General features: G+C 41.7%; 1 protein-coding gene across 1 annotated transcript; it reads left to right on the forward strand.

The window, feature by feature from the left end:
* On the forward strand, positions 1–25,915 carry LOC137426723 (RING finger protein 148). The gene is made up of 8 exons (XM_068115539.2): positions 1–246; positions 3,648–3,932; positions 14,357–14,542; positions 14,861–15,108; positions 19,431–19,502; positions 20,518–20,600; positions 21,220–21,316; positions 24,768–25,915. The coding sequence occupies exons 2-8, from the start codon at positions 3,686–3,688 to the stop codon at positions 24,924–24,926; spliced, it is 1,092 nt and encodes a 363-aa protein (XP_067971640.2). The 5' UTR covers positions 1–246; positions 3,648–3,685; the 3' UTR covers positions 24,927–25,915.
* Positions 25,916–26,538: the final 623 nt, after the last annotated feature.

The following is a 26,538-nucleotide window of genomic DNA, read 5'->3' on the forward strand; positions in this document are numbered from 1 at the left end:
GAAGTAAGTGCTAAAGTGAATCAAATAAGCCATATAACGCTCCCGCCATTCATATCAAGCTACTGTATTTGCGAGACGATCAAGCGATACAGGAAAGGTCGAGAAGGCGGAAGTGAATAGCTGTTTTGCGGTGTACCAACTCGGAAGTAAACCAACAAGGAAGGGAAACATATTCTCTTTACAATTCAGCAATTGCTTGACCTCGGCTCTTCATTCCTGTCGTATCTTGGACTGAATATCAAACTGGTATTTTACATGTTTAGATAGTACCAAGAACACGTACCTGTCTCGTGTTAAAACATATACCTGTCAGGTGTCAAAACACCTACCTGCATGGCGTCAAAGCACCTACCTACCGGGTGTCAAAGCATCTACCTGTCTAGTATCAAAGCGCCTATTTATGTGGTGTCAAAGCACCTACTTACCTGCCTGTTGTCAAAGCGTCTGCCTGTCTGATTATGTCAAAGCGCTTACCTGTCTCGTGTCAAAGCACCTACCTGTCCGGTGTTAAAGCACCTACCTGCCTGTTGTCAAAGCGTCTACCTGGCTGAACTGATGATGTCAAAGCACTTAATACCTGTCTAGTATCAAAGCGCTTACCTGTCTCGTGTCAAAGCACCTACCTGTCTGGTGTCAAAACACTTACCTGTCTAGTATCAAAGCACCTACCTGTCTCGTGTCAAAGCACCTACCTGTCTGGTGTCAAAGCACCTACCTGCCTGTTGTCAAAGCGTCTACCTGTCTGATGATGTCAAAGCACTTACCTGTCTAGTATCAAAGCACTTACCTGTCTCCTGTCTGGTGTCAAAGCACCTACCTGTCTGGTGTCAAAGCACCTACCTGTCTGTTGTCAAAGCACCGACCTGTCTGTTGTCAAAGCACCTACCTGTCTGTTGTTAAAGCACCGACCAATCTGGTGGCAAGGAACCTACCTGTCTGGTGTCAAGGCACCTACCTGTCTGTTGTCAAAGCACCTACCTGTCTGTTGTCAAAGCACCTACCTGTCTGTTGTCAAAGCACCGACCTGTCTGGTGTCAAGGCACCGACCAATCTGGTGGCAAGGAACCTACCTGTCTGGTGTCAAGGCACCGACCTGTCTGGTGTCAAGGCACCGACCAATCTGGTGGCAAGGAACCTACCTGTCTGGTGTCAAGGCATCGACCAATCTGGTGGCAAGGAACCTACCTATCTGGTGTCAAGGCACCGACCAATCTGGTGTCAAGGAACCTACCTGTCTGGTGTCAAGGCACCTACCTGTCTGGTGTCAAGGCACCTACCTGTCTGGTGTCAAGGCACCTACCTGTCTGGTGTCAAGGCACCTACCTGTCTGGTGTCAAGGCACCTACCTGTCTGGTGTCAAGGCACCTACCTGTCTGGTGTCAAGGCACCGACCAATCTGGTGTCAAGGAACCTACCTGTCTGTTGTCAAAGCACCTACCTGTCTGTTGTCAAAGCACCTACCTGTCTGTTGTCAAAGCACCTACCTGTCTCGTGTCGAGGTGCCTACCTGTGTGGTATAAAAGCACCTACCTGTCCCATGCCGTAGCGTTATAATTGCAATAGTTTAAACTTTAATGGGAAAAGATCGATAGTATTTGATAATACTGTAATCACTCTTTTAAAGGCCAAGGTGATACAATGTCCTTCCTGTGAGGAGAACACATTGATGGTACTTGGATTTGTTGGGTGAACTTCATACTTGAGCTTTGTCAATATACGAAGAACACAATGGCAACTTCTACTATCGCTTCGCTTTCTTATAGTTATACTCATCGGATATCTGTTTTGCTTTATTTTGGTCAATTCTGACCGAGATAGTTTATTTTTAATTTGTTGCAGAGTTGGTGCACTTACCTTTGCGCTATCTGGTGTGGGTTCGATTCCCACCCAACTATTGTCGGATTGGTGTTTCGCAAGCAAAGGTGTTTGTTACAACACAAAGTGCAACATCCCTCGGATGAACATTAAACTGGGTATCCTGTCTGCTCGCATTATTTTGGTGCATGTTGAAGATCCCATGATGTCCTTGACGAAGAGTAGGCGAGTTATCTCCAGCACCCTGACCGAATTCCAAATTCCTGCCCTGACTGGCTGTTGGGAAGACAAAACCATCCAGCATAAGCCATGCCAACAAACTGATTTGGTAGCCCGATCCACAGAATGGGATTAAACCACCACATGTGTTACGTTATCTGCTGTTATTAGTCCCCTACCGGTGTACACCGGAGGGGACTATAGGTTTGCACGCCGTCCCTCCGTCTGTCAGTCTGTCCATCCGTCACGCAAAGAACAGTTTTCCAGACTTTTTTTCTAAACTCTTAAAGCTAATGATTTCAAACTTGGCACATGGTTTCCTCATGACAAGTTACAGATCAAGTTCGAACTTCACGAAGTTTCGATCATTTTTGACAAAGTTATGGCACTTTGAACTTTGGTAATTCTGATAATTCTGATGATCCTTAACGCAGTGCCATTATAAGTTTTAATTTCCTTTAAAAACCAATTTCTCTGCAATAATAGGACCGATTGAGATAAATTTTTTACCATATGATGGACTCGGTCTGTAGAATATTTTAATGGTAATTATGACGTCACAGTTCACGTGGTTCGGCCGCCATATTGTTTTTCGTGAAAACACGAAAACCTCTTTTTCTCTGCAACGGCTGAACAGATCGAGGCCGAACTTTGCAGGCAGAATCGCATGCCCATGACGAACAAAAAAGTCAGCGAGCATGACGTCATGCGTCACTTGGTTTCAGAGTTATGACGTTTTTAAGCATGAACCTTTAAAACCGAGCTCCTCCCTCATTTTTGATCCAATCGAGGGGAAACTTCACAGATCTGTTCAGCATGTCAGTCTACTAAAATGTCCTTTTGGAATTTGCGATAGGTCACGTGGTTTGGCAGATATCGTTAATTAAACGAATTTTTTTTTTTTTTAATGGATATCTCTTGAATCGCTAGTACCTCAGACCGTGAGTTGGTAATAATTTATATAATTCACACAGTGCAATACGTTGCAGGCTGCTCCACGGAGCGACCTTGCGGGCTTATCAACGAGGCGAGGCATGACACACATGTGTCTCAGCATAACGCAGATCAAGTTTGAAAACCAGCATCAACCGTGCATAAATTTGCATATTCGATCATTTTTGACAAAGTTATGGCACTTTGAACTTTGGTCGGGGACATGTATTGCAGCGCAATACTCAGAATGCTTGTTTAACGTGATCTCCAATTTGAGCCTAAATCGCTAAATCTTGGCACATTCTCGCTAAATGTTAGAAAATCTTCAAAAATGACATTCAAAAATCAAATCTGTGCATTTTACAGCCAATCAAGCAAGCATGTTGAACACCCAGATGCTTATTTTCAAGGAATTCACAATCTAGATCTTATAAGAACTGGCTTGTTAACAACCTTTTAATAAGGCTTATGGTAGTCTTTGGTCTTACCCGCTTTCCTTTCCCCTCTCTCTGTATTCCCCCCTCTACCTCTTTCGCTCTCTCTTTACCACCCCATTTGCATAGCTTCACATGCAGGATGTGCTTGAACAACAACAATACAGTTCTAAATATTTAGGTTTCCTTAAATAATAATTTAAGCAATTTAACGTTTTTATATTTTGCTTGTGGTACCATTTTCAGTTGCCTGGGACACCCTGAGGTTGAGGGGGTGGGACAAGATGCCTACCCAAAACATTGTACAAGTCTGCTGGCTGCTGTTGGCGTTGGGACCTACTGTGGCCTGGTTCTCGATCCACAACACTGCTGACATCAATGTCACCTTCTGGGAAAACGCTACAGCCAGCTGGTCTCAATGCCTCGTCTCTTCTGACTCGGTATATGGCGATGCTTCTCCCGTTGTTAGCGTGGAGGGCTGGATGCATGCAGCAGGGAATGATGGCCTTGCATGCGAAAGCAATACTTTTGGTATGTATGAAACTTTTTTATGATAAAAAAGTACTTTTATGATAAAATACTTTTTGGTATGTATGTATTTTGGTTTGGTATGTTGAAACCAAAGCTTTCAGAATCATTGGAATCTCCCGCGATGAACCTAACTCTGAGGGCCTTTCACTTACTCACCGCAGACAAGTTGGTGGTCTTTCTGTCTTCTACCGACTCCTCTCCGGCCTTGCTCCCCCAGCTCTCTCTGGGCTCTGTCCCCAAAATATTCCTACAGGTCGCACAAGATCTGCCTGCAACCCTCTTATGGTTAAACTGCCAAAATCAAGTCTCTCTGCTCACCTTCACTCCTTCATTCCTCTTTTCTCCCGCCTCTGGAACAAACTCCTCACTCTCTTCAATCCCACCCCTCCCTCCAGGTCTTTAAAACAGCTGTTCCCCACCATCTCTTGTCTTCCCCCATCCAAAACCTTGATCTTTTGTACCCCCGCTAATTGACCCCAGAACCACTTTTTTGAAATACCAACTTCTTTCCTGGAGGTCCTTGCATTGTCCTTGTGTTTTATACTTCTCCCCTCCCGCCCCCCCCTCCCCTTCCCACACCTCCTCCCCCCAAGCCCTCTCCCCCCCCCCCCCCCCCACAGATCTCCCGATGTCCTGCTCTCAAATGTTCTACTTGTGTGCTTCCCCATCTCTCCACATCTTGTCTACCGCTCCCTTTATTATATGTTTTATGTGTCTTTGATTTTTTGTGTGATTAATGTTAGCTCTTTCACGAGCCTCGATCTTATATACAAAAAAAAAAAAAAAATTATGTAATGAGAATACAGGTAATATTAAGGGATTTGTACATTATAGTCATTTGAGATTTTACTTATTTGCTAAAGCTTTAAATTAATTAAAAAGAAATTCCATGAGGATGGGGGCATAGAGAAGAAAGATGTATAATTTTAGAACTATAACTAAAATGAGAAGTGTGTGTGCGCTTGTGTTAGTCATGCTTCATTCTAAAGGGTTCCTGTTGTTGAATAAAAAAATATGGACAATGCCCCTGGGCTCACCGAGTAGAATGACCCACGAAATATGTAACATTAAAAGAAAGTAAATACCTATTTTGGGGAGCAAACCTCACATTTCTCTAATTATTATTATTTATTTATTTTTAAGAGGCCATTTTTCCCCGCAAAGCGGGGGTTGGCCTTTTCGGGGACCGTGGTTGTGTTTGGTTGGTAAGAATCCTAATCTAATCCTAATCTATCCTAATCTATCCTAATCTAATCCTAATCTAAGAATCTAATGCTGTGAATAAACCTTTGTCCATCACGGATGATGAAGGTTGTGGTCAAGTTTCATCGAAATTGTGTGTAGTTCCGGAGAAAAAAAGCAAATGCCTATTTGGGGGTGGGGGCGGGGGGGGGTGCAAACCCCCTGTAAGAGCACCTTAGACCCGTATTTTTTTTTTTTTTTTTAATGCTGTGAACAAAATTTGGTACATCAGAGGTGATGAAGGTTGTGGTGAAGTTTCGTCAAGATCGTGTGTGTAGTTTCAAATAACTTCCCAGTGTTTACATACAGCCTCAATGACTCACTGGCTGATGGACATCGCACCATGCTAATACCTCACCTGAACAAATTTTATTCCAGGTGAGCTAAAAATGGTATGACTGGAAAGCTAATAGTCGATTAACGTGGAACCAAAATTTCAAAGTTATAAAACGTCATGTCCGTGTAATCATAAAAAATGCTTTTCAGCAGGACTTGGAGCGTAATGTAACGGTTTCAACGGTAACATTTTTCTTATTCAATGACAGGAGGAACCTTTTAGAATAAAGCATGATGGACACGGATGGAACACAAAATCATATTTCGTAAAACTTCTTGAAGCAATATAAAAATGTATGAAAGTACATAGGAGCACACAAATAACAACTACAGCCATGACAACAATCTTTTTCTTTGTATGTATAATCGAGGTATTTTTACCCATCAGCAAATCAAAAGACAACATGTTGTACTTCACAAACATTTTGCTCTATTCACTCTATAATTTACCCAAGGTAATCTTCCATCTGCTTGGAAGTCGGCTAACATCATCATCAACTATCTCTGCTGACGTGAGCAAAAATCACTTCTGCTTTGCTACGAAGCTCAGTATTGTTTGCTTTGGTTTGAACCTCGGCTTAAAATGAGTGAAATAAAACATTTTGAAAATTTCAAATTATTCTCACTTAGATTTCAACATCATCGTAATACGTATTATCAAGTTGTTTAACTCTCTTTAAATAAGACTAGCAAAGGTATCCGTCCCTAGGACGGGAAAAGTTTAAGTTAGTCTATCAGTTTAAATTATTTCATGTACTTCATTGAATGAAGGCAAATTGTGTTGCACTCTTTGTTTCACTCAGCCAAGTCTCTGAGCTACCTTTACCCCTCATCATAAAATGGTGGTGCAACATCAGGTGGCGGAGGTTGCATTTGTCTAAAAAGAGTAGAATATCCCGCTTGCGAAATTATAAATTTCTCATAAACATGATTCATGCCTATTCTCCCATCATTTCAAAAGTAAATGTGGAGCTTTTCAAACATGGAGAAGGAAGTGTCTGCTGTAAAAGGAAGTCAGACAAATTGCCCAAACAGACACCACGGTTCACATTATATAATGGATGGTTTGTAACACTGCCTACCACCGTGTGGTGCTCTATGATACGCATTTACATAGACAGAATTGGGGTCTTCAAACAAATATTTGGTTCAATATTTGTTTTTGGTTTTTGAAGCATTATAAACAATAGGGTGCATCAAACACCCCTATGTCAAGAAAACAATCTGTCCCCAATTTTATTTTGTTCCAGTCATAAAATAAAGTTCCTATGCAAAATTTGGTAAGGTTTTGATATCATCTTCTGGGTCCACCTCAGCAAATTAGATTTTGAGTCGGTAGTATCAGTCAGAAATTTGACACGCAGCTGTTTTGAGGCCCATAAATAAAAATGAAAGGATTGACCGATTGCTACATACAATAGCTCTTTGGAAAGGTATTATTGTGCTCTGTAGCAATATATAATCATCATAGGGATAGGGATATAATTCACTTATACACAAATAGTCAAAATCATGATTTTATTGGTATAATCATATGTATTATAGATACCAGAATGATATAATTTTTATTACAGTAGAATCATATATACACAATCTTAGCATTTATCATCTTAATACGAGTACATCTGACTATGGATGAACATGAAAATAGAAACAAAACAAAGATACTGTAGTTTTCATGGATATTTCTGACAGTTTAGTCTTGAGCTGCTCGCTTTCGAAGATTCGGTTCCTCCTTGCGGTTGTGCTCAACAACTTGTAGCACATTTTGGTAGTGGTCTTCACTTCTGGCTGCTGAAAGGAAGTCAGAGCTAAGCTTAACTCCCCTTTCTGCAGAGTCATTCACCACATTCAAGGCTTCAACATTAGTCCATGATGTCTGGTAGGCTGCAGAGTTAGTCCATTCCTGAACATCGGTAACTAGAAATGCCCAGTCAAGCTTCAGATGATGAAATAGGTACCATGAATCTGGTCCAACAAAATCAGCCAGAGTGGTCTTCTCAGTCAAGTCATCAGGAAATCTGGGCTTTCCAAACCCAGTACCAAACCGTCCTTGTGGGTTGGTTACTGGAAAATCTGGCTGAACCTCCAGAAGTCTGTCTGCCAGAGCACGGCGATGGTCATGAGGAACAACTGAGCTGAAGAGGGCAAGTGGAACCATCTCTTCTGTGAGGTACCAGAGATGTCGTTTGAAGGCTTTCAGGGCACTTCTTGAGATTCCAGCATTGACAGCTTCATACTGTTTCAGTTTGGAGATGAGCTGCAGGTCATTCCATGGGGCATCGGTGACAGAGGTACATGTCATCCACCAGGAGCTGTATACTAGAGTGACAAACGTGACAAATTCTCTGATCTTTGGCACTTGTTTTTCTGTGGTAATTGTACCTGCTGGAAGATCAGCGATTTGTTTTTCGAAGAGACATAATTTGATTGAGTAGAGGAGCTTCGCCATCCATCTGGCTTTATGCAGTGCACCAGGACGCTTGAAGGTTATTTGATGTTCAGCTACTTCACCATCAAGGAATACAGTACACAGATCAACAAATTCCAAATAATCATCACGTCTTAGAGATTGCTCGGTGTGACAGAGTCTGAGAACATTATTTTGCCAGTCACTTGTCAAACTTGTTGCTGCTTCATTTAGTTGAGATGGATCAAATCGTGAAAGTGGTTCATTGAATGTGTGTGGAAACATTTCAAAGTTCTTGCGAAACCTTGAGAAGAGGAAGATATCTGGTGACTTAGATGCTTCAACTTTAAGATCAGTAAAAATGTGCGTAAGAATGACTTCACCAATGTGGTGTCTGCAGCCTAACCACAGAAGAGCTTTGTTAAGCCGTTGTTGAATTGTTACACAAGCTGCACTGATGTGGCCGGTGTTAGATGCAGTTGTGTCAAATGTCAAGTTGACAACATTCTCTTGGCAGTTCCATGATTCAAGTAGGTTATTAGTCAGCTGAGCAATTATATCTCCAGATTTACGGTCTGTTCCAGGCTTGTAGGATGGAACACCCAGCAGCTTCATATCAGTTTGAGAACCCAAAAGCACAGCCAGGCATTCTTCAAAAGTGTTTTGGTTAGTTAAGCATGGAAGCAGCTTTGAGTCCCAGTGCAACGTAGCAAGCTTCGGAGGTATCCATTTGAACTTACAGGTAGTAGCAATATGCTGTCCAATTTTGCGTCTTGATTTATCTGCTGTAGCATATGATGTTGACACCTTCGCTACATCCCCTCCTGTTTCTTCAATAAGAGCTTCTGTGAAAGCAGCCTGTTGGGTTGGTGTCATCTTCATCCTTGTTGCCAGTGAAACAAGACTGGGCCTCTTCAGGATGTCATGTGGCATGAAAACTGATGTGCCAGGTCTAACTAAACGATGATGACTTCTTGAGGTTGTTGGTGTGCTTGTTGAAGGTCCAAGAGTTACTTCTTCATCACTGTCACTAATATTATACACAGTGGTTGTAGTATTTATGTTGAACTCCAGCTCCATACTTGCTCGCCTCTCTGATTCTTTTTCCTCGCGGTTCACTTTACGCTGCATCTTATCTGCCAACAGTTTATCTTGGCAGCCAAATGTTGCACAGCGATCTGTCTTCATAGATTCCAGGAATGCTAAGTCTTCAGGATTCTTGATGTGAGAACTAGCATCATTGGGCCACAAGGGAAATGTCTCCATAAATTTCATCTCCATTTGATTCACCTTTGTGATGCTTGCTTGAGTTGTTCTTCGGTTGATAGGGATTGATCTAAGCTTGGAATTATCATCTGCAAGTTTGATAATTTTCTCAATAGCCTTGCGTTCAGAGATGATAGGAATATTAGCCTTGCCATAAAATGGTGTCACTTTCTGCAGTACAAGCTTTGCTGATTCCCACCGAGAGCGTCGTTCAAGTTTGCCATCTTCCGTGTGCCACATGAAACAACGTAGTACTTGTAAAGAAGTTGGAAGTCTGGTGCCATTGATCTGGGAATCTTGTTCAGTTATGGCACTTCCAAGACCAAACACCTTGGTGGACTCTCTTGTTGCAACAGATGCTTTCTTTACTGTGCCATCCATTGTTTTATCTGAAAGAAAAAGGTAGTATTAGTAACAATAATGTCATTTCATAATTATGTACAACAAATAAATCAATTATCCAATTTTATTAGAGTATAGCCTAATAATTGTTTTAATCATCTTGTCTAGTTAAAAGATCTCTGTAAAGACAAGATGACTACAACATTCAGGATATTCTTTAATTTATATATTATATTTTAAAAATACTCTTCATTTAGCTTTATATCCATATTTTGAAAAAAATCATTATTTTGACTATTTGTATATAAATGAATTGTATCCCTATCCCTATGATGATGATATATTGCTACAGAGCACAATAATACCTTTACAAAGAGTTATTATATGTAGCAATCAGTCAGTCCTTTCATTTTTATTTATGGGCCTCAAAACAGCTGCGTGTCAAATTTCCAACTCTGATACCACCGACTCAAAATATGAAATGGTGAGGTGGACCCAGAAGATGATGTCCAAACCTTACCAAATTTTGCATAGCAACTTTATTTTATGATTGGAACAAAATAAAATTTGGGACAGATCAATCCAACATCTTTTTTAAAATAGTTGGGCGTTATGATGCACCCTAATAAACAAACAAATATACAATTTCACTTTTATAGTAGGCCTACATATAAAATATCCTGATTCATGTATTTTACTTAATTTTGCATCCTTATTGACACTCACAGCTGCACATGCAATATGTATGTGTGTATAAAAAAAAAAAAAAAAAAAAAAAAAAATATATATATATATATATATATTCTTATATATATATATAAAATATATATTGTATATATATATATATATTGTTACGGTTCTCTCGCCGGCCTTCTTCCCCTTATCAAGGGGGGATTAATCCCCTTGCCTTTACTGGCCTGGCGGAACCGAGACTTATTACGTCCTTTCCGGGCGGGCGCAAAATAGGGTTTCGGGACCAAATTCTCGCTCGTACCTAAGTACTCGCGCCGCCACGGAAACGAGGTAGCAAGTCTAAGCACGAACCACGTGAGGTTGGAGTACGCCGAGCGGTTTGCGTACACGTGTTCCGCGCAGTCTCAATTAATGGACCGGTTATATTCGTGCCACGTGCCATTTAAGCACGTGCCATTTAAGCGGTTATATTCCCCCATTTAATTGGGGAATATAACCGCTTATATATAACCGGATTAATCCCCATTTAAGGTTATATTCATGCCATTTAAGCGGTTATATTCGTGCCACGCTTAGTCAAATGGAGAAATCACGGGAACGATCGAATCAGGAAGAAAGAACAGATGGGTTTAATTATTATCACACGTATTTACAGTTCAAGGACGAAGAGACACAGAGCAAGCTTAGACAGTCTTACTTATCCCTGGGGCACCGTCTCACACACTCACACAGGGGATTGCAGATGTCGATGTTCACCAACGCGCCGATGAGGTCGTCCAGGATCGGCCCCGTCCGGCTCTCCGTGGTCCACGTGCGTCCCGCGAAGATGGTGATAGGCGAAGACGGGGGCTCGTAGCGTATCTCTCGAACGAAGGAGATATCGAGCGGAACGGCAAGGGGCGGACTTTTACCGCAAAGGGGAGGATACTCAGCCGTTCTTATGCAAGTGCGGCAAGGCTCATCAAGCTCATCAAGCACCACACGTTCTGGCTGTAAGTTCAACAACGAGTCCTTCTCCCGTAACTGGTGCAAGTCCTTTTCCGTAACTGGTGCAAGTCCTTTTAAATGTCTTTCTCACTCCCTGCAAGTCCTTCCGAGGGCTTTGTGCATCGGATTATATAGGTACGCCCCGCGAACCTTCTGGAACTCACCAGACTCTTCTCACCATGCCCTCTGATGCCACCACCCTCGAGCTCTGATTGACGGCTCGTGCCTACCGTCATTGCTTCTGCCGCTCCGCCTCGACTCCGCCCCGATCCTCCTCTGCCTGCCTCGTGTTAACTCGCCCAATATGAACCAACGTTAATGCAAAAGGGGTTGAGGCTACAGACGTAGGATGACCGGTGGCAGTAGGGCCTATTCTCCTGTCTTTACACAACGCAGAACTAACATAGGAAAAGGCCTATTCTCACACATACTAAGAAATGACTATACTACAAATGAGGCTACATGTTGCTTGTGTGACTATCTATGGGGGGCAAACATTTAACATTTATTGAACTCACTGTACAAACCTCAAAACCATAACGCTGTCCCCATCCCTCGTCAGGCTCGTCCCCGAGTCGAACCTACTAACACTGGAACGACCGGTTTTGAGAAAGACTTGGGACTAACTTTTAATTATGTGTGACATATAGGTGTGGTTCCCCCTAGCGTTTAATCTAACCCCGTGTATGCGACAGTTTTACAACACTAGATATGTCCCACCTACTGCGTTGTCCCACCTACGGTGTACTTCCGAGCCCCGAGAGGAGTCACGGCAGAAAAATGTGTTGTTCTGTATGTCAAAGATCAATGGTGAAACCACACCAATTGTTACCAACAAACAAGTATTGTATTAAGATCACACAAGAATAACAGTACAACAACAATAGTAATCAATTGTACAACCAATATATATTTCCTATGATGGTACCATCAGGCTCGTGCAATATAACTCACTGTGCTCCAAGTGAGCGAAAAGAAGAACATTCCCAATGTCTCTATTCCGGCATCAAGCCAAAGTCGATCCACTCCAGTGATCGTCAGAACGATGTCTAATCGAGACCAGAATCCCGTTCGGATGACAGTCACAGTCACGCTGCCAAAGCTGCGCAAAGGTGCCCTCAAGGCGACTGGGAAATCACACCCTTGGGTATGGACGTTCCACGGCTCCCAATCGGCGAACCGCAGATTTCCCACTCAAAGTCACGTTACACACACACACACACCAGATTAACGTCTGAATGCGGTGAAAATGGTTGAAGCGAGGTGAAAAACCTTGAGCGAAGCGCAAATCCTGCGCAAGGTAAAAATGGCCGACGGCCCGTTCTCGTGGCGTAACAGCACTCCGATGATTCTCCTCGGAATCAACCGCAAAACCTGTCACGCAGGTTTATCTGTCACTGCGATAACAACTCTGTCACAGGAATCCCTTTCTCAGGAAACGCAAAGTTCACACGTGACCCTCGTTCACCAACGTTCGCTAAGGACCTTGAAGCAGCTCGGCTTCTTTTCTGACTCACTCGCTCCGCCTTCTTTTCCTCGTCGTCATCGTCCGGTTCCGGTTTCATTTAAAACATTAACTTTTTTACCTTTTGAAAATAGTAATCTCTATTTCCCTTAAACGATAACAATAATAGTACATGGAACCAAAAATGTTTATAGTGGATGAAAACCACAACAACGGTAGTGACGAATCCGTAACTATATATATATATATATTGTTACGGTTTTGCAATAAAAGACACCCCCTCTAGTTAATTACACGACAACATGTAGCCTGCATTAGTCAGTTATTTCTTATTAAATGTAAAGATTAGCTCCCTTCCCATTGTGTAGTAATTAAAGCAGATATGTGTTGATTTAGGCAGGATTCTAACCCCCCATGTGGTTGAAAGAAGAGGTTGTTTTCATGTTAGGCGTGAGCACGGGCCCTGAAACCTTCCAGAGGATGGCGTAGCTAAATGAACGACTGCACGTGACCAATAAGCGACCAATGGGAGGCCGTGGAATCTTCCAGAAGAACATTCCACCAGATAAAGGTCCATGCCGATCGTTTTTTGAGCTCTCTCTCCTCATTCGTCCTTCAAGCTGATCGTCCTCCAAGCTGGTTCTTCATCCAAGCAGACCGTCCTCCGAGCTGGCTCTTTTTCTTGCTGATTGGTCCCTGTTCTGGTTCGTCCTCCAAGCTGGTTCTTCATCTAAGCTGGGTCGTCATCCGTGCTGGATCTTTCTCTGAGCTGGATCTTCCTCCGAGCGATCGTTCCCCGTGCTGGGTCGTCCTCCGTGCGATCCTCCCTCGTGCTGTCTGCCGGATCGATCCGTACTCCACGCACAGGAACGGCTGGACCCGAGTCGGCGTCCGCACGTCCACCGGTACGAGTCTAACCGGTGTGTGATTCATTCCCTGTGTGTGCGAGTGTGCCAGGCGCCTATGTTGGGATTAAGATAGGTAAGAATTGTTAAGTCTGCTTCTCGTTTTTTTTTCTGTGCTATTGTGAATAAAAGACGTGCACATTTTGTTTCCTCTCGACCTGCTCGTGTGCGTCCTCTTCCCCTTTGACCCAGCATCGTCCGAAACCGAACCCGGCTGCTCAATTAGGCCCGTAGAACACGCAGGGTAAAACCGCAACCCACACCGTGCGACCCGCTTGGCACACCTGATTAGAATAAGTGTGGGAACCCGAGGGTTTCAATTCCCGGTCTTCCCGGCCATTTGGTCCCGAAGGTATTCGGACACAGTCGATAACCCTTCGACCCGTGATTGGGGGATTGGCGATTGGAGTTGCTAAGCAACCTGCCGGGCGCGAGTTCATCTCGCGATTGACGGCCCGTGGATCCGGTGTCTGTGGGGAAACGGGGACTTAACACTCCCCCCTTAGTACGTCTTGACAGACCCGGGATCTGCAACAATATATTTGTGTGTATGTATCTATAGTGAAGTGTGACATGCTGTCTTTTGCATAAACCCATCAGTGAAGCGACAGGTCGGCACTGCTAGTGTTTACCTGAAAACTCTTTTAATTTGAATGTTAATGCCAGTTTTATATTCAACATGATATGCATATTTTTTCATAATACATATGATATGTTTTCTTTTTTAGCGCAGTTTAATATTATGTGAACTTGTCTTTTGTCCTGAACCCTTGCACAGAATCTGTAAATTGGCCAGACAATCTTACTCCTTCAAACATGAGTAACACAAGCTGGATTGCACTTGTAAAACGTGGAAATTGCACGTTTAAAACTAAAATTTTGAATGCTGCAAGATCCAGCGCCACTGGTGTCATAATTACCAACAACATTGATACGCATTCCACTGTACGGATGCGGCATGAAGGTTTGTGCCTTGGGTTTGGCTTTGCTAACGTGTAACGGGCAATTGTTTCAGGAATTCAACAGATAGTGTTTTTGGGGGGTTTAGTTGCCTATTTGATTGGAACTACTTTCTTGTCGAAAAATTTGCAAAAACATGTGTGCTGTTAAATGTATCCCTATGTTTGAGTCCTTATAAGAACCATTCAAGCTTTCTGTTTGCTCGTCTTCATGCAGTCCACATTGTGCTTTTACATATGTGAAGAGCTTGATCCGCATGGTATAATAATGTGTGGTGTGTTGCCTGTGCCCATTCCTAACATCATTTTCATGCCTTTTCCAGGCACAGGAAATATTGTTGCAGTTATGACCTCTCAGGTTAATGGTCGTAAACTGTGGGAACTGGCTGAGTATAAGCGAGTTTGGGTAGTCATCACACCTTGGCTGTCTCTGGACGCTGGTTTCTCCTGGCAAGTGCCCATGTTATGCGTACTTGTGGCATCAATTGTCCTAGTCGCAGTGTCCATAGCTCTGGTGATTCTCCATTATGGACCAAATGCTTGGAGATCTGCACAGGCTGCCAAGGTCGAGGTAGTACAAGCACATTTGGTTCCTATTTTGAGTAACAATGGTTTCTCTTCTTATTTTATTGGTGAAGTTAAGTGCATCATTTTACCAAGTTAACAATTTTATCCAATACATAAATTGATGACTTTTACAAAATAATTTAGAACCATGTCCTTCTTTGTTTAAAAATGGCATAAGCTAAGCTTCATCTCTGGATTTCTAAGGTATATCTTCAAGGCAAAGCGAAGTAATTGGTTCACGAGTTGTCATGAAATACAAGTTTTCCAACAATTTCAGAATCTTCGAACTTTGACCTTTAAAGGTCACAAAGGTCAAATTTTCAAAGTTGTCGGAATCAAACCGAATTTTCGGTATTGTGTAGCTAACTAACCTCATAACTGATTATGGTCCCGATTTGATGCATCAATCGTCGATTATCTTGACGATCGACTTGATAGTCCGTCCTTTGTCATTGAATACCGCTCGCTCGTGAACCATCGTCATCTCCTGACTTGTCATTCTTTCTATTGGGGTATTTTCCCCCAAAAAGAGTTCCCAATCAAATTTCCAAAGTTGAAATAAACATAAATCCTTTTTTTTATGCATCCGCCCCCGAAGGTGGCCGGAGGCATTATGTTTTCGGGTCGTCCGTCCGTACGGGCTAAACCTCGTTTTTCTCAACAACTGCATGTCCGATTGAGACAAAACTTTCAGGGTAGGAGTGACACCCAGGCAGAATGTTTTTATGATAATTGTGATGTCACGTGGTCTGACAACCATCTTGGATTACACACAAATAATTAAAAATATATTTCTCGGAAATCGCTGAATGGAAAAATTAGAAACTTGGCGCATTGTCAAGTACTCCCAATGTGGAACAAAAGCGTGATAATGAAGACATGATAAGTGAAGTGGTATACCAGCCATAAATATTTTAATCGAATGCCTTGTCCTTCAAATCTGAAATTGCATTCATATTATCTATGACCCATTTGTATTGAAATATTAAATTTATGACATTGTAGGTCACATGGTTTGGCAGCCATATTGGATTAAAGGAAAATATTAAATAAGTACATATATCTCTTGAAACCGCTGAATCTATCGATGCGAAATTTTACAAATGTCATCCAACACCATTGTTGCATATAGTTTGAAAATGATGTCATAGGTCACGTGGTTTGGCAGCCATCTTGGATAGAAAAACGAACCTTATCCAGTCAACACAAAACTTCACAAACGTGATCCCTCACCCATACATATGCAGAATGTACATTTTTGATGTCCTATGCCACTGGTTTTGGTAGCCATATTAGCTTGAAAGCCGATATTTAAAAAAATCCCTTCTCCAAAAACGCTTCACCAATTGATGTGAAATCTGTCCAGTGGTAAAAATGTGATGCTTCAAAACAGCTGAAGGGATTTAAACCAAACTTGGTTATTTTTAGGATAATGAACAAGGGCATCTACCCACGAACGAGGGCAGGGACTACGCGGAGGTACAGTCGTGGCCAAAAATATTGGCACCCTTGCACTTTATTCAAGTAACTCACAATTTTCTCTGAAAATAAGTTGACATTTACAAAAGTATTTTGTCTCCACTATTCTTTATTTCACTGCTAATATTATAGAACCTTTGCTTTTGATTTAAAACTTAATATATCTTATTAAATCATAAAATAAAAAGAAATGGCATTGACAAAAGTATTGACACCCGAGACTTAATATTTGGTTGCACGGCCTTCACACAAAATAACTGCAGTCAAGTGCTTCCTATCGCCATGAATGAGCTTCCTACATCGCTACTGGTAGTTCGGCCTACTCTTATTGTGCAAACTGCTCCAATTCTCCCAGATTTGAAGGGTGCCTTCTCCCAACTGCTGTTTTCAGATTCCCGCCCCCCTCCTCCCCCCCCCCCCCTCTCCCACGATCTTCGACGGAGACCCAGCTTTCTGACACTGAGTTAAACATTGTGCTCCAAAATGCCTTTGTAATCTCCTGATTTTATGATGCCGTGCACACATCCAAGGCACCTAGTGCCATAGGAAGCACAGCAACCCCAAAACATCACTGAACCTCCTCCATGTTTGACTGCAGGGAAGGTGTTCTTTTCTTTGAAGGTTTCATTTTGTTTTCTGTAAACATGGAGATGATGTGCTTTACCAAAAAACTCTAATTTGACCTCATCTGTCCACAGGACATTCTCCCATAATGATTTTGGCTTGTTCATGTGTGTTTTGGCAAACTCCAGTCAGGCTTTCTTGTGTCTATTTCTCAGCAGTGCGGTCCTCCTGGGTCTCCTACCATAGAACTCCCTATCATTGAGTTGGTGACGGATGGTGTGAGGTTGAAACTGTCATACCTTGTGTCTGAAGGTCAGCTTGAATCTGTTTAGCAGTTGATCGAGGTGCTTTCTCCACCATTCAAACAATCCTTCGCTGCAATCTTCGACCAAGTTTTCTCTTGCGGCCACATCCAGGGACGTTAGCTACAGTGCCATGGGCCTTAAACTTCCTGATAACATTGAGTTAACATTGCGGTGGACACAGGAACATGAAGATCTCTGGAGTTGGACTTGTAGCCTTGAGATTGCCCATGCTTAGCTACAGTCTTGTATCCGAACTCTTCAGATAATTCTCTGGCTTTATTTCTTTTCTCCATGCTCATTGCAGTACACACAGTGACACAAAACAGCAGAATGGCTCCTTTTCTCTATTCAAATTTGTTGAATGAGTGATTTTTATATTGCAGGCACCTGCAACTAACCACAGGTAAGTTCAATTCCAAAGTAAAGGAGAATCACCTGCTTGAAATCTAATTATTTCTAACAACTTCGAAAAGGTGCCAATAATATTGTCCGGGCCATTTTAGGATTTCTGTGTGGAATAAGCTAAGATTTAGTAATTGTTTCAGATTTTTTTTTGGGGGGGGGGGGGGGGGGGGTTTCCATTGCAAACCAAAGAAATACATATGTGGATACCAAAATATATTTTTTCTTTCAACAATTTTCTGGAAGAAATGGTGCATTATTTGAAAAAAGTGCAAGGGTGCCAGTATTTTTTGGCCACGACTGTACCTATGTGAGACAAGGTCTTCAATTGTGACTGGCATAAAATCAAAGACCAGCAATAAACTGAAAGCAACTTTGAATGTTACTCTGCGTGTCAGCCTCTCACCCATCACACCATGGCCTGATCTGACTGGTTCTCAGAAGCGAGCCCAAGTATCCCGCTGACATAATCTGCACTCCATATTTAAGGCTTAAATGTCTTAAATAAGGAACCAAATAAAGCTACATATGACTAAGTTTGGAGCATCCTAATTTTTTAAGTTGTCATTCTTTCCTATGTGGGCCCTGACCTTTTTGACATATACTCAAGTGGGCCTTGAGGTGCAATAGGTTGAGAACCTCTGCAGTACAGCACTGTACAGTACACGAAGGCATGAAGTCCAACAATGTGCAACGTGAGATAGAGTCTGAGAAGTAGAGGACGCAGTGCATTGTTAACACTACTATTTATTTTGTCTGCTCCTCTTTTCTGCCTTTTCTATATATAAATATTTTTGTTTTCATCCAATTATATTTGCACCGCTGCATTCCCATCTGAACCCATGGCTCGATGGCGCTAGTCTCCCAAACTCAAATCTTTATCCATTCATCTCTTCTAATATCCTTAATGTAAAAGTACACTTGAATTTGTCCTTCAAGTAATTTATGTACGAGCTCCACTGATAGCTTGAGATCACTGTAAAGCTCGTCTTCCCTCCCCTATCCCTGCTGACAACCCCAAAACATCACTGAACCTCCTCCATGTTTGGACATGGAGGTTGGCACTGTAGTCAAAGACACCCTGCTTAAGATGCAGCCAAGAGATGCAGCAACTGCCTGGGAAACACCATGTACATTCACCTCCTTCGCTGCATGTGTCATATTTCAATGGTTTTGTATCGCACTGGGTGTCAATCTATTGAGACTGGTTCTTTACTTGAAATTCTGGTTTCTCTTTCTGTTTGTAAATCTCGAATTCCACCTGTGCTAGGGTCTATAGATTTCTACTTTGTTTCTGCATCATGTGACAGTAATGTGGAAAGAATCTGTGCAATGCAGAACAAAACTGGCATTTAAATACTGATAACTGCGTCCGCATTTTTTCAGCCATCGGTGTGATAATGAAGCTAAATTTCATGTACATACACCTCAAAATACCTTTTGGATCATCTACTTGTTTTGGCGATTTAGCAATCATATTCTGCTTCTTACATATTTTTCTGAGCTACAAACGAATCCAACTGTCTCGCCTTTTACCAATCATTTCCCTTCTGTCTCGCCTGTGCATGGCATGCAGCACAAACTCCGAACTGTGGCAAAACGTGCCATCAACGGTCTACCCCAGCGAGCTGTTCAGCAAGATAGCAAGGTGTGTGTGATTTACTGTGACTTGCAGCATTGATGAGTGCAATGTTCCACAAGCATTGCTTGATTACCCCCCATGCGGTGGGCTGTTTATAGCATTGTGCAGGTAAGAAGAGTGTAGTCGGAAGAGGGCTTATCAGTGGTAGTTGCGTATTTTGTAACCAGTTGATTGTAGGTTTGTGGCTTATGGTGAAGTGTAAAATAATGTGTTCGGTACTTTTTGTTATATAACAATGGAAAGCAACTGCGTAGTATGAGGTGTGGCATCAAAGCTTCTAGAATGTACCACCCCTTTTGACTGTAGAAAGAGCAGTACAGGGCCCATTTGGACTTAAGGTTTTCCCATTATGAATGCCTCTAGCCAAGTATTGCTGGTACCCTTTATTAGGCCTCTACCGGTGTACACCGGAGGGGACTATAGGTCTGCACTCCATCCCTCCGTCTGTCAGTCCGTCACGCAAAGAACAGTTTTCCAGACTTTTTTTCCTAAACTCTTAATGCTAATGATTTCAATCTTGGTACATACATGGTTTCCTCATGATAAGTTACAGATCAAGTTCGAACTTCACGACGTTTCGATCATTTTTGACAAAGTTATGGCACTTTGAACTTTGGTAATTTCCCCAACAGTTTTCCGGACGACAGACTGCCAGTAGGGGACATGTATTGCAGCGCAATACTCAGAATGCTTGTTTATTATTTTGTGGACAGCATACAAAACCTGAATTTGGTTGACCAAAGTTAACGTTGTTTGTCATGGGTAAGCAGATAATTGCTTAATATTTTGTGCTTGAACGGAAATTTAAAAAAAAATTTGAAAGACCAAGCTCGACTTGCATGCATGTGGGTAATAATGTTTATTTTGTGCTTCTATCACATATATGTGATGCTTTGAAAAGGTCAATTGCCCTCCATTTTTAAGACTGCACCTGATACATTTTTTTTTCATGCTTGCCTGAACGTAACACACATACAATGTGTTTTGTCAAATGTTGTGGTTTATTTTCTATATCTTTCAGGAGATGCAGCCAGACTCTGAACCGTGCTCCATCTGCATAGAAAGTTACAGCACGGGAGAGGTGCTACGGGTATTGCCCTGCAGGTATTGGTGCGGCATGGGATTGCTGACTTCCATTCACTTCTCCCCATCCTTCCTCTGACTTCAATTGCTCGTTTTGGTGGCCAATCACTCATGACTTCCGACCACCCACGTCTGAATTTATTTGTAGTGTATGAGCTGTGGCCCGCACAACAACCAGAATATGCGATAGCAAGTATACTGCTACCTGTGCCAATGTCTATACATTTCTACCTGGGTTCTTCATGATGTGACTAATGTGGAAATAATCTGTGTGAGGATTAGGTATCTTTTGTCGAGGACTATCCGAGAAGACGAGACCACTTGTGCCAGTTTATACAGGAATTTGGACACCCTGCTTAAGATGCAGCCAAGAGATGCAGCAACTGCCTGGGAAACACCAATTATAGCTGGGACAAGGAAAAATCCAGACTCGAAGAGTCAAATCAAACTTTCTATGTCCCTGTTATGTGACAAATTGTTAAAAGAATACGTTGTACTGCTCTTGATCTTCCACTTGCAATTTTAGGGTAAACCTTTGTTGGACCTCTTACTTTGTTTATATTTTCTCAGCCCTAAAGTCGAACTATGATCCCTGAACTGCATAGATTCCTTCATCATATTGTGGTTGTGTGTGTTGTAGACACAAGTTCCATCGGCAATGCGTGGATCCTTGGTTGTTGGGGCACAGGACCTGCCCCATGTGCAAACTTGACATCCTGAAAGCTTTAGGAATCGAGGTGTGTTTGTCATGGCATTCCGGCATCTGAACTGCTGAGTACTTGATCAATCTCTCAGTAATAAGTATTATTATCCATCGGTGTAAGGATTGATCTGCAAATTCCATGTGCAGGGTAAGTTGAGGTGGGTAGGGTGGAGAGGGGGGCAACCAGAAATTAAATTTTTGTGTTTATAATATTTTGATGGCCCCTCACCATTCTTAACCAATCATGTCAACTGACCTTGCAGCTTTTTTATCCACACACAATTTACTCTACTTGCTCTTGTCATGGGATTTAGGCCTAAAAATAGTTTGGTTGGCATAACATCACTCGTCCACTTTCTCATTGCGAAAGTGTCCACAACCAACTTCTTTTAAAACACAATTTATTTGTGCAAGTTCAAAGTTTTGTTTGAGAGGCTAATGTCTCAAAAGTTTACCATTTCCAGACCTTACCTCTTTGTTTGAATGGAAATGAACACAAAAATGTTCATTTTAATCCCTGTCCATCCAAGGTATCATGCAGTCGCTCGACACCAAAATTGTGAAAATGAACTTTTCAACAACTCACTGCTAAGTTTTCCATTAAATGACTTTGCCAAACTTCCGTCATTTACTGGTTTTCTGCTTACAATTACAACTACTACTACTACTACTACTACTACTTCTGCTGTAATGGTACAAATCATTGTGGGTTTAATGGTACCACCTTGTGGGTTTGGCCTGGAATGTTTTGTTTTTTTTCACCCAAATATACGAACTGACTGGTGAGGAATGACATTCAAGTAAATGTGATAGGAATTTGTAGTTGAGTAATTTAATTTCAAAATTAAAAAAAAATTAAAAATTTCAATTGCTTTCAACAAAGATTCAAAATTTAAAAATCTCCCAATTTTTTTTTTTTTTTTAAATAAAAACAAGTCAGGAGACGACGATGGTTCACAAGCGAGCGGTATTCAATGACAAAGGACGGACTATAAAGCCTAGGTCACACATAGGCGGATTTGTCGGCGACTACTGGCGACTGAAAAAATCGCCACCACCCGCCGACAATCGTAATGAAACCGTAATGGACGGTCGCCTGTAGTCGTGGTTATCCTCCCCAGGTCGGCTGCAGTCGGCAAGAGCCGCAAAGGGGCCAAATATTTTTTTTAATGTTTAAAAATGGCGCGCTCAGTCGCAATCGAAAAAAATCCGCCATGCTGTCGTGATGGAACCGCCATGCTGTCTTCGATATCTGTAATAAGAGCGTAAAGCGGCCGCAACCCAGTCGCTCATAGTCTTCCGCAATCGCCCCAGCAGCTAGCACGGCAGAGATGCGAATGCCATACGGCCTTCCTGCGGCATCTTCCCGACTACGGGCCGACACTGTTGCGGCTGCATATCGACTACAGAAGAACTGCCACGTCTCCCCTGCGGCTATGGGAGACTGACGACGACAGTAGTAGGACTAGTGGCGGCCGAGTTACGGCCATTGGCGACAGAGATACGACTGCCTGGCGACTGCATTACGACATACCACGATTCCATGGTAAGACAGGATGGTGTGAGGGTCTCCGTGGAGTGAGGTCCTGTGGTGCCGACAAGGATATGGCTTTATTGTTTGGACTTGGGACTTTTGGGAACTTTATTTTTGGGACTTTGGTCCTTTGGAAACTTTATTTATGGGACTTGGGACCAGTGGAAATAATTTGTTGGACTTTATTTCCATTCTCTCTCCCTGCAGAAAAGTTTGATTATTACATTACAATGATACATCTTTATTAACTTTGTTATTGTACATCAAACATCTTTATGCTTCATGTCATACATCATTGAAATGAATAAAGTGAAATGTAAAATAGAGAAATAAAGACTTAAAAAGTTGTGTGAATCGTCTCCAATCGCCGGCGGTCTTATTGCAGTCTTGCGGATGTCGGAGTAAACCGCCACCCGGCCCCAATGCAGTCGCCGCGATCCGCCATCGGTCGTAATCTAGCCGCCAGACTGTCGCCATGCTGCCGCCATGCATCCGCAATGCAGTCGTCGTCGATCTTCAACAGTCGCCATCCCACTCGGGGCGTCGTCGCAATGCAGTCGCAATGTGGCCGCCTGCAGTCGCCATACTGCTGCCTGACCATATTTGACCACCCGAAATCGCCAGTAGTCGCCGAAAAATCTTGATCGCCGGCAGTCGCCAGTAGTCCCCAAAATATCCGCCTATGTGTGACCTAGGCTTAACCGAAACAGGACCAGACAGGCCAGGCCCGGAAATGTCAAAACGAAGGTTACTGACCTTGAAATGAGATAGAAAATAATGTATAATCAGTTATGAGGTTACTTAGCTACACAATACCGAAAATTCGGAGAAAAATGAAATGAAAAAAAAATAAAAATGGGGTGGGGGGGAATGCAAAATCGAGCTACATGGGGCTAGACACATGACATACGCCTAACCAAATATCGAAACCCCTGTCAGATTCCACCAAACCCCTCGGAGAAGATGTGGCTTGAAATCGATTACCCCCTAAAAAGACAACTTTTTTGGGCGCAATACGCCCACTCTAGGCAGGACACAACTAGATCATGATATCAACCTCCCACCCAAGTTTCATCAAGATCGGATGATAGCATCGGGTAGTTATGCTGCGGACAGACAGACACACACAGACGCACACACATGACGAATATAGTGGTCACTTGATAATTTGTGAACCTATATATATATATATATATATATATATATATATATATATATATATATATATATTTTTTTTTTTTTTTTTTTTTTTTTTTTTTTTTTATATATATATATATATATATATATATTTTATATATACAGTATATATATATATTTTATATATACAGTATATATATATATTTTATATATACAGTATATATATATATTTTATATATACAGTATATATATATATTTTATATATACAGTATATATATATATTTTATATATACAGTATATATATATATTTTATATATATATATATACACAATGTCATTTGTTCATGGAACCAACGATAAGTCACTTACTCTTCACAAAGGACACAGTGGGATCTTTAATATCCACCAACTAGTGCTGGCAGATGAGACACCCAGTTTACCATCCAGGGACGGCACACATTGATGAATCGGCTTGTATCGTAGACTGAATTGTAAGTGTGTGATCCTTTTATAGTCTGTAACCTATATCGTAATGTGTGCATTGGCCAGCCTGCTATAACTATTATCCAAGAAGTCACATTGTTGAAGATCTATTCAAACTGTCTTTCATTCATCCTAAATGTTTGCCTACTGTAAACTATGTATTAAGCCAGCCATGCTAGCAATCCAATGAGTTTTCATATGTAATGTGTACTGTACTCCGCTTGGTGGGTCGGGACCTATTTTTGTGATGAAGATTAATGCTTTTGGTTTTGCCAAACTTTGGACCCATATTCTTTGTACAAAGCATGCCAGACTTGCCTCTTACTCTGCAGAATGAATTGAAGCCTTTGGAGGGGAGCAATAATCCAAGCTCGGTGAACAGCGATCACATGATGAGAATGGAGTCACATGACACATTGGCTGCAGACAGAGTTCCAGAAGTGACCGTTCCCTCTGCTCTTCAAAGCAATCTCACTACCATTGATTTGTAGGCCTCCACTGCCAAGGACCGTTAGCTATCATTTGACACCAGCATCGTGAGGAAGGATGGATTGTTTTGATCTTTTCCTTCGTTTCTTGTGTACACATCTTTCTCTGTATTTTGCTAATCTGAAAGCCTAATATGCACCCAATGAAAATGGAATCAAAACTTTTGTATTCGATGGTGTTGTTTTTTTAACCTCCCTCTTACCCCCAAAATAATCATATTGTGGAAAGTATAGCAAAATTAGATCACATGTCAGGATTAAGGTTTGTGGGGTTCTTTCTTTGTTAAATATGAAAATTTAATTTTCCTGTTTTAAAATAATCTATCAATAGTGTTCATTACCCTCGCCAGAGGATAAGGGTATTGCATTTGAGTCCGTTTGATTGTTTGTTTGTCTGTTTGTCTGTTTGTCCGCACAGAATAAATATGAGTTTCTCTGCAACCGTTGGTCTGATTGACAGGAAATTTTCACCACAGGTGAAACTCCGCCTGCAGAATTTTTTAATGATAATTATGACGTCATAAGTCACGTGGTTCGGCCGCCATCTTGGAAAATCGAAAAACTTTGCACCTCTATCTCGGAAAGCGCTGAAGAGAAAAAATTGAGACATGCCTCATTGTAAAGAACTCTCCATGGGGAATAAAACATGTTAATGTCATAGGTTCCTCCATTATGACATCATAATTCGCCAAGTACAAAACTTCATCCGATGAAGATGAAATTTATTGAGCGTCATGTAGGCATAAATTGGTGGAGAAAAAAATATATAATGACGTCATCAGTCACGTGGTTCGGCCGCTATATTTGTTTCAACACAAAAGCTTTAAAAACCACTGAATATACATCCTGGTGAGGGTTTGCAATCTCCGATTGCTCTTTTTCTTGTTTCTAATTGAAAATTTGCTTTCTCTAAAACCTCATATCTGGTTTGTGTGAAAACTTGCTTAAAGTGAAATTATTCTTGCACTTTAAATAAACTTTTCGACTTTTTACTTTTCCCTCTCCTTTGTCTTCTTTAGCTGTGAATGTTTAATTCCATTTTGCAGATCTTGATAATTACCTCCGCCATCAAATGTGGATGGAGGTTATGTATTCACCCCTTTTTGCGAGCATGATATTTCAAAAAGTTGTGGATGGATTATGACGAAACTTGGTGGATGAGTTGGTTAGGTGACAAGGACAAGCAGATTAGATTTTGGTTCAGGTCCGAATCCAGATCCGGCCTATTGGTGGGATACAAAATGTAAACTGGTCAGACTGGCAGAGGTTTGTTCTCTACAGACTACCGTTCTAGTTTATTGCTTGTAATTAAATTTCTGCTCTAGTTCAGACAAATGGATACTGTTTGAAAATTTGAAATTCAAAGAAACCCCATTTGTATTTCTCTCCTGTATCTAAGTTGTAGCTGCTTCAGTGTTTGTCTATATGAGGAAAAGTCTCACCTCACCTGTTCTTGTGAAATTGCTCTAGGTATCTGTCACTCATGCAAGATGAAAGATAACGAGAGTTCATAGAGCATGATAGCCCACGCATACTTCAAGTATATACTTGCTTAAAATTTAAAAGTTATTTTTAGGCTTTTTCTCTGAAAAGAGTGGGTCCCGGGACGGCTACA

This window comes from Myxine glutinosa, chromosome 1 (genome assembly GCF_964187855.1).
Source record: "Myxine glutinosa chromosome 1, kmMyxGlut1.1, whole genome shotgun sequence".
NCBI lineage: Eukaryota > Metazoa > Chordata > Myxini > Myxiniformes > Myxinidae > Myxine > Myxine glutinosa.

Coding starts and splice junctions, on each gene's coding strand:
- LOC137426723 (XM_068115539.2), top strand. CDS start 3,686: ATGCCTACCCAAAACATTGTACAAGTCTGCTGGCTGCTGTTGGCGTTG. Junction 3,933..14,356: donor ATGCGAAAGCAATACTTTTG/GTATGTATGAAA, acceptor ACCCTTGCACAG/AATCTGTAAATTGGCCAGAC. Junction 19,503..20,517: donor CTGTTCAGCAAGATAGCAAG/GTGTGTGTGATT, acceptor TATATCTTTCAG/GAGATGCAGCCAGACTCTGA.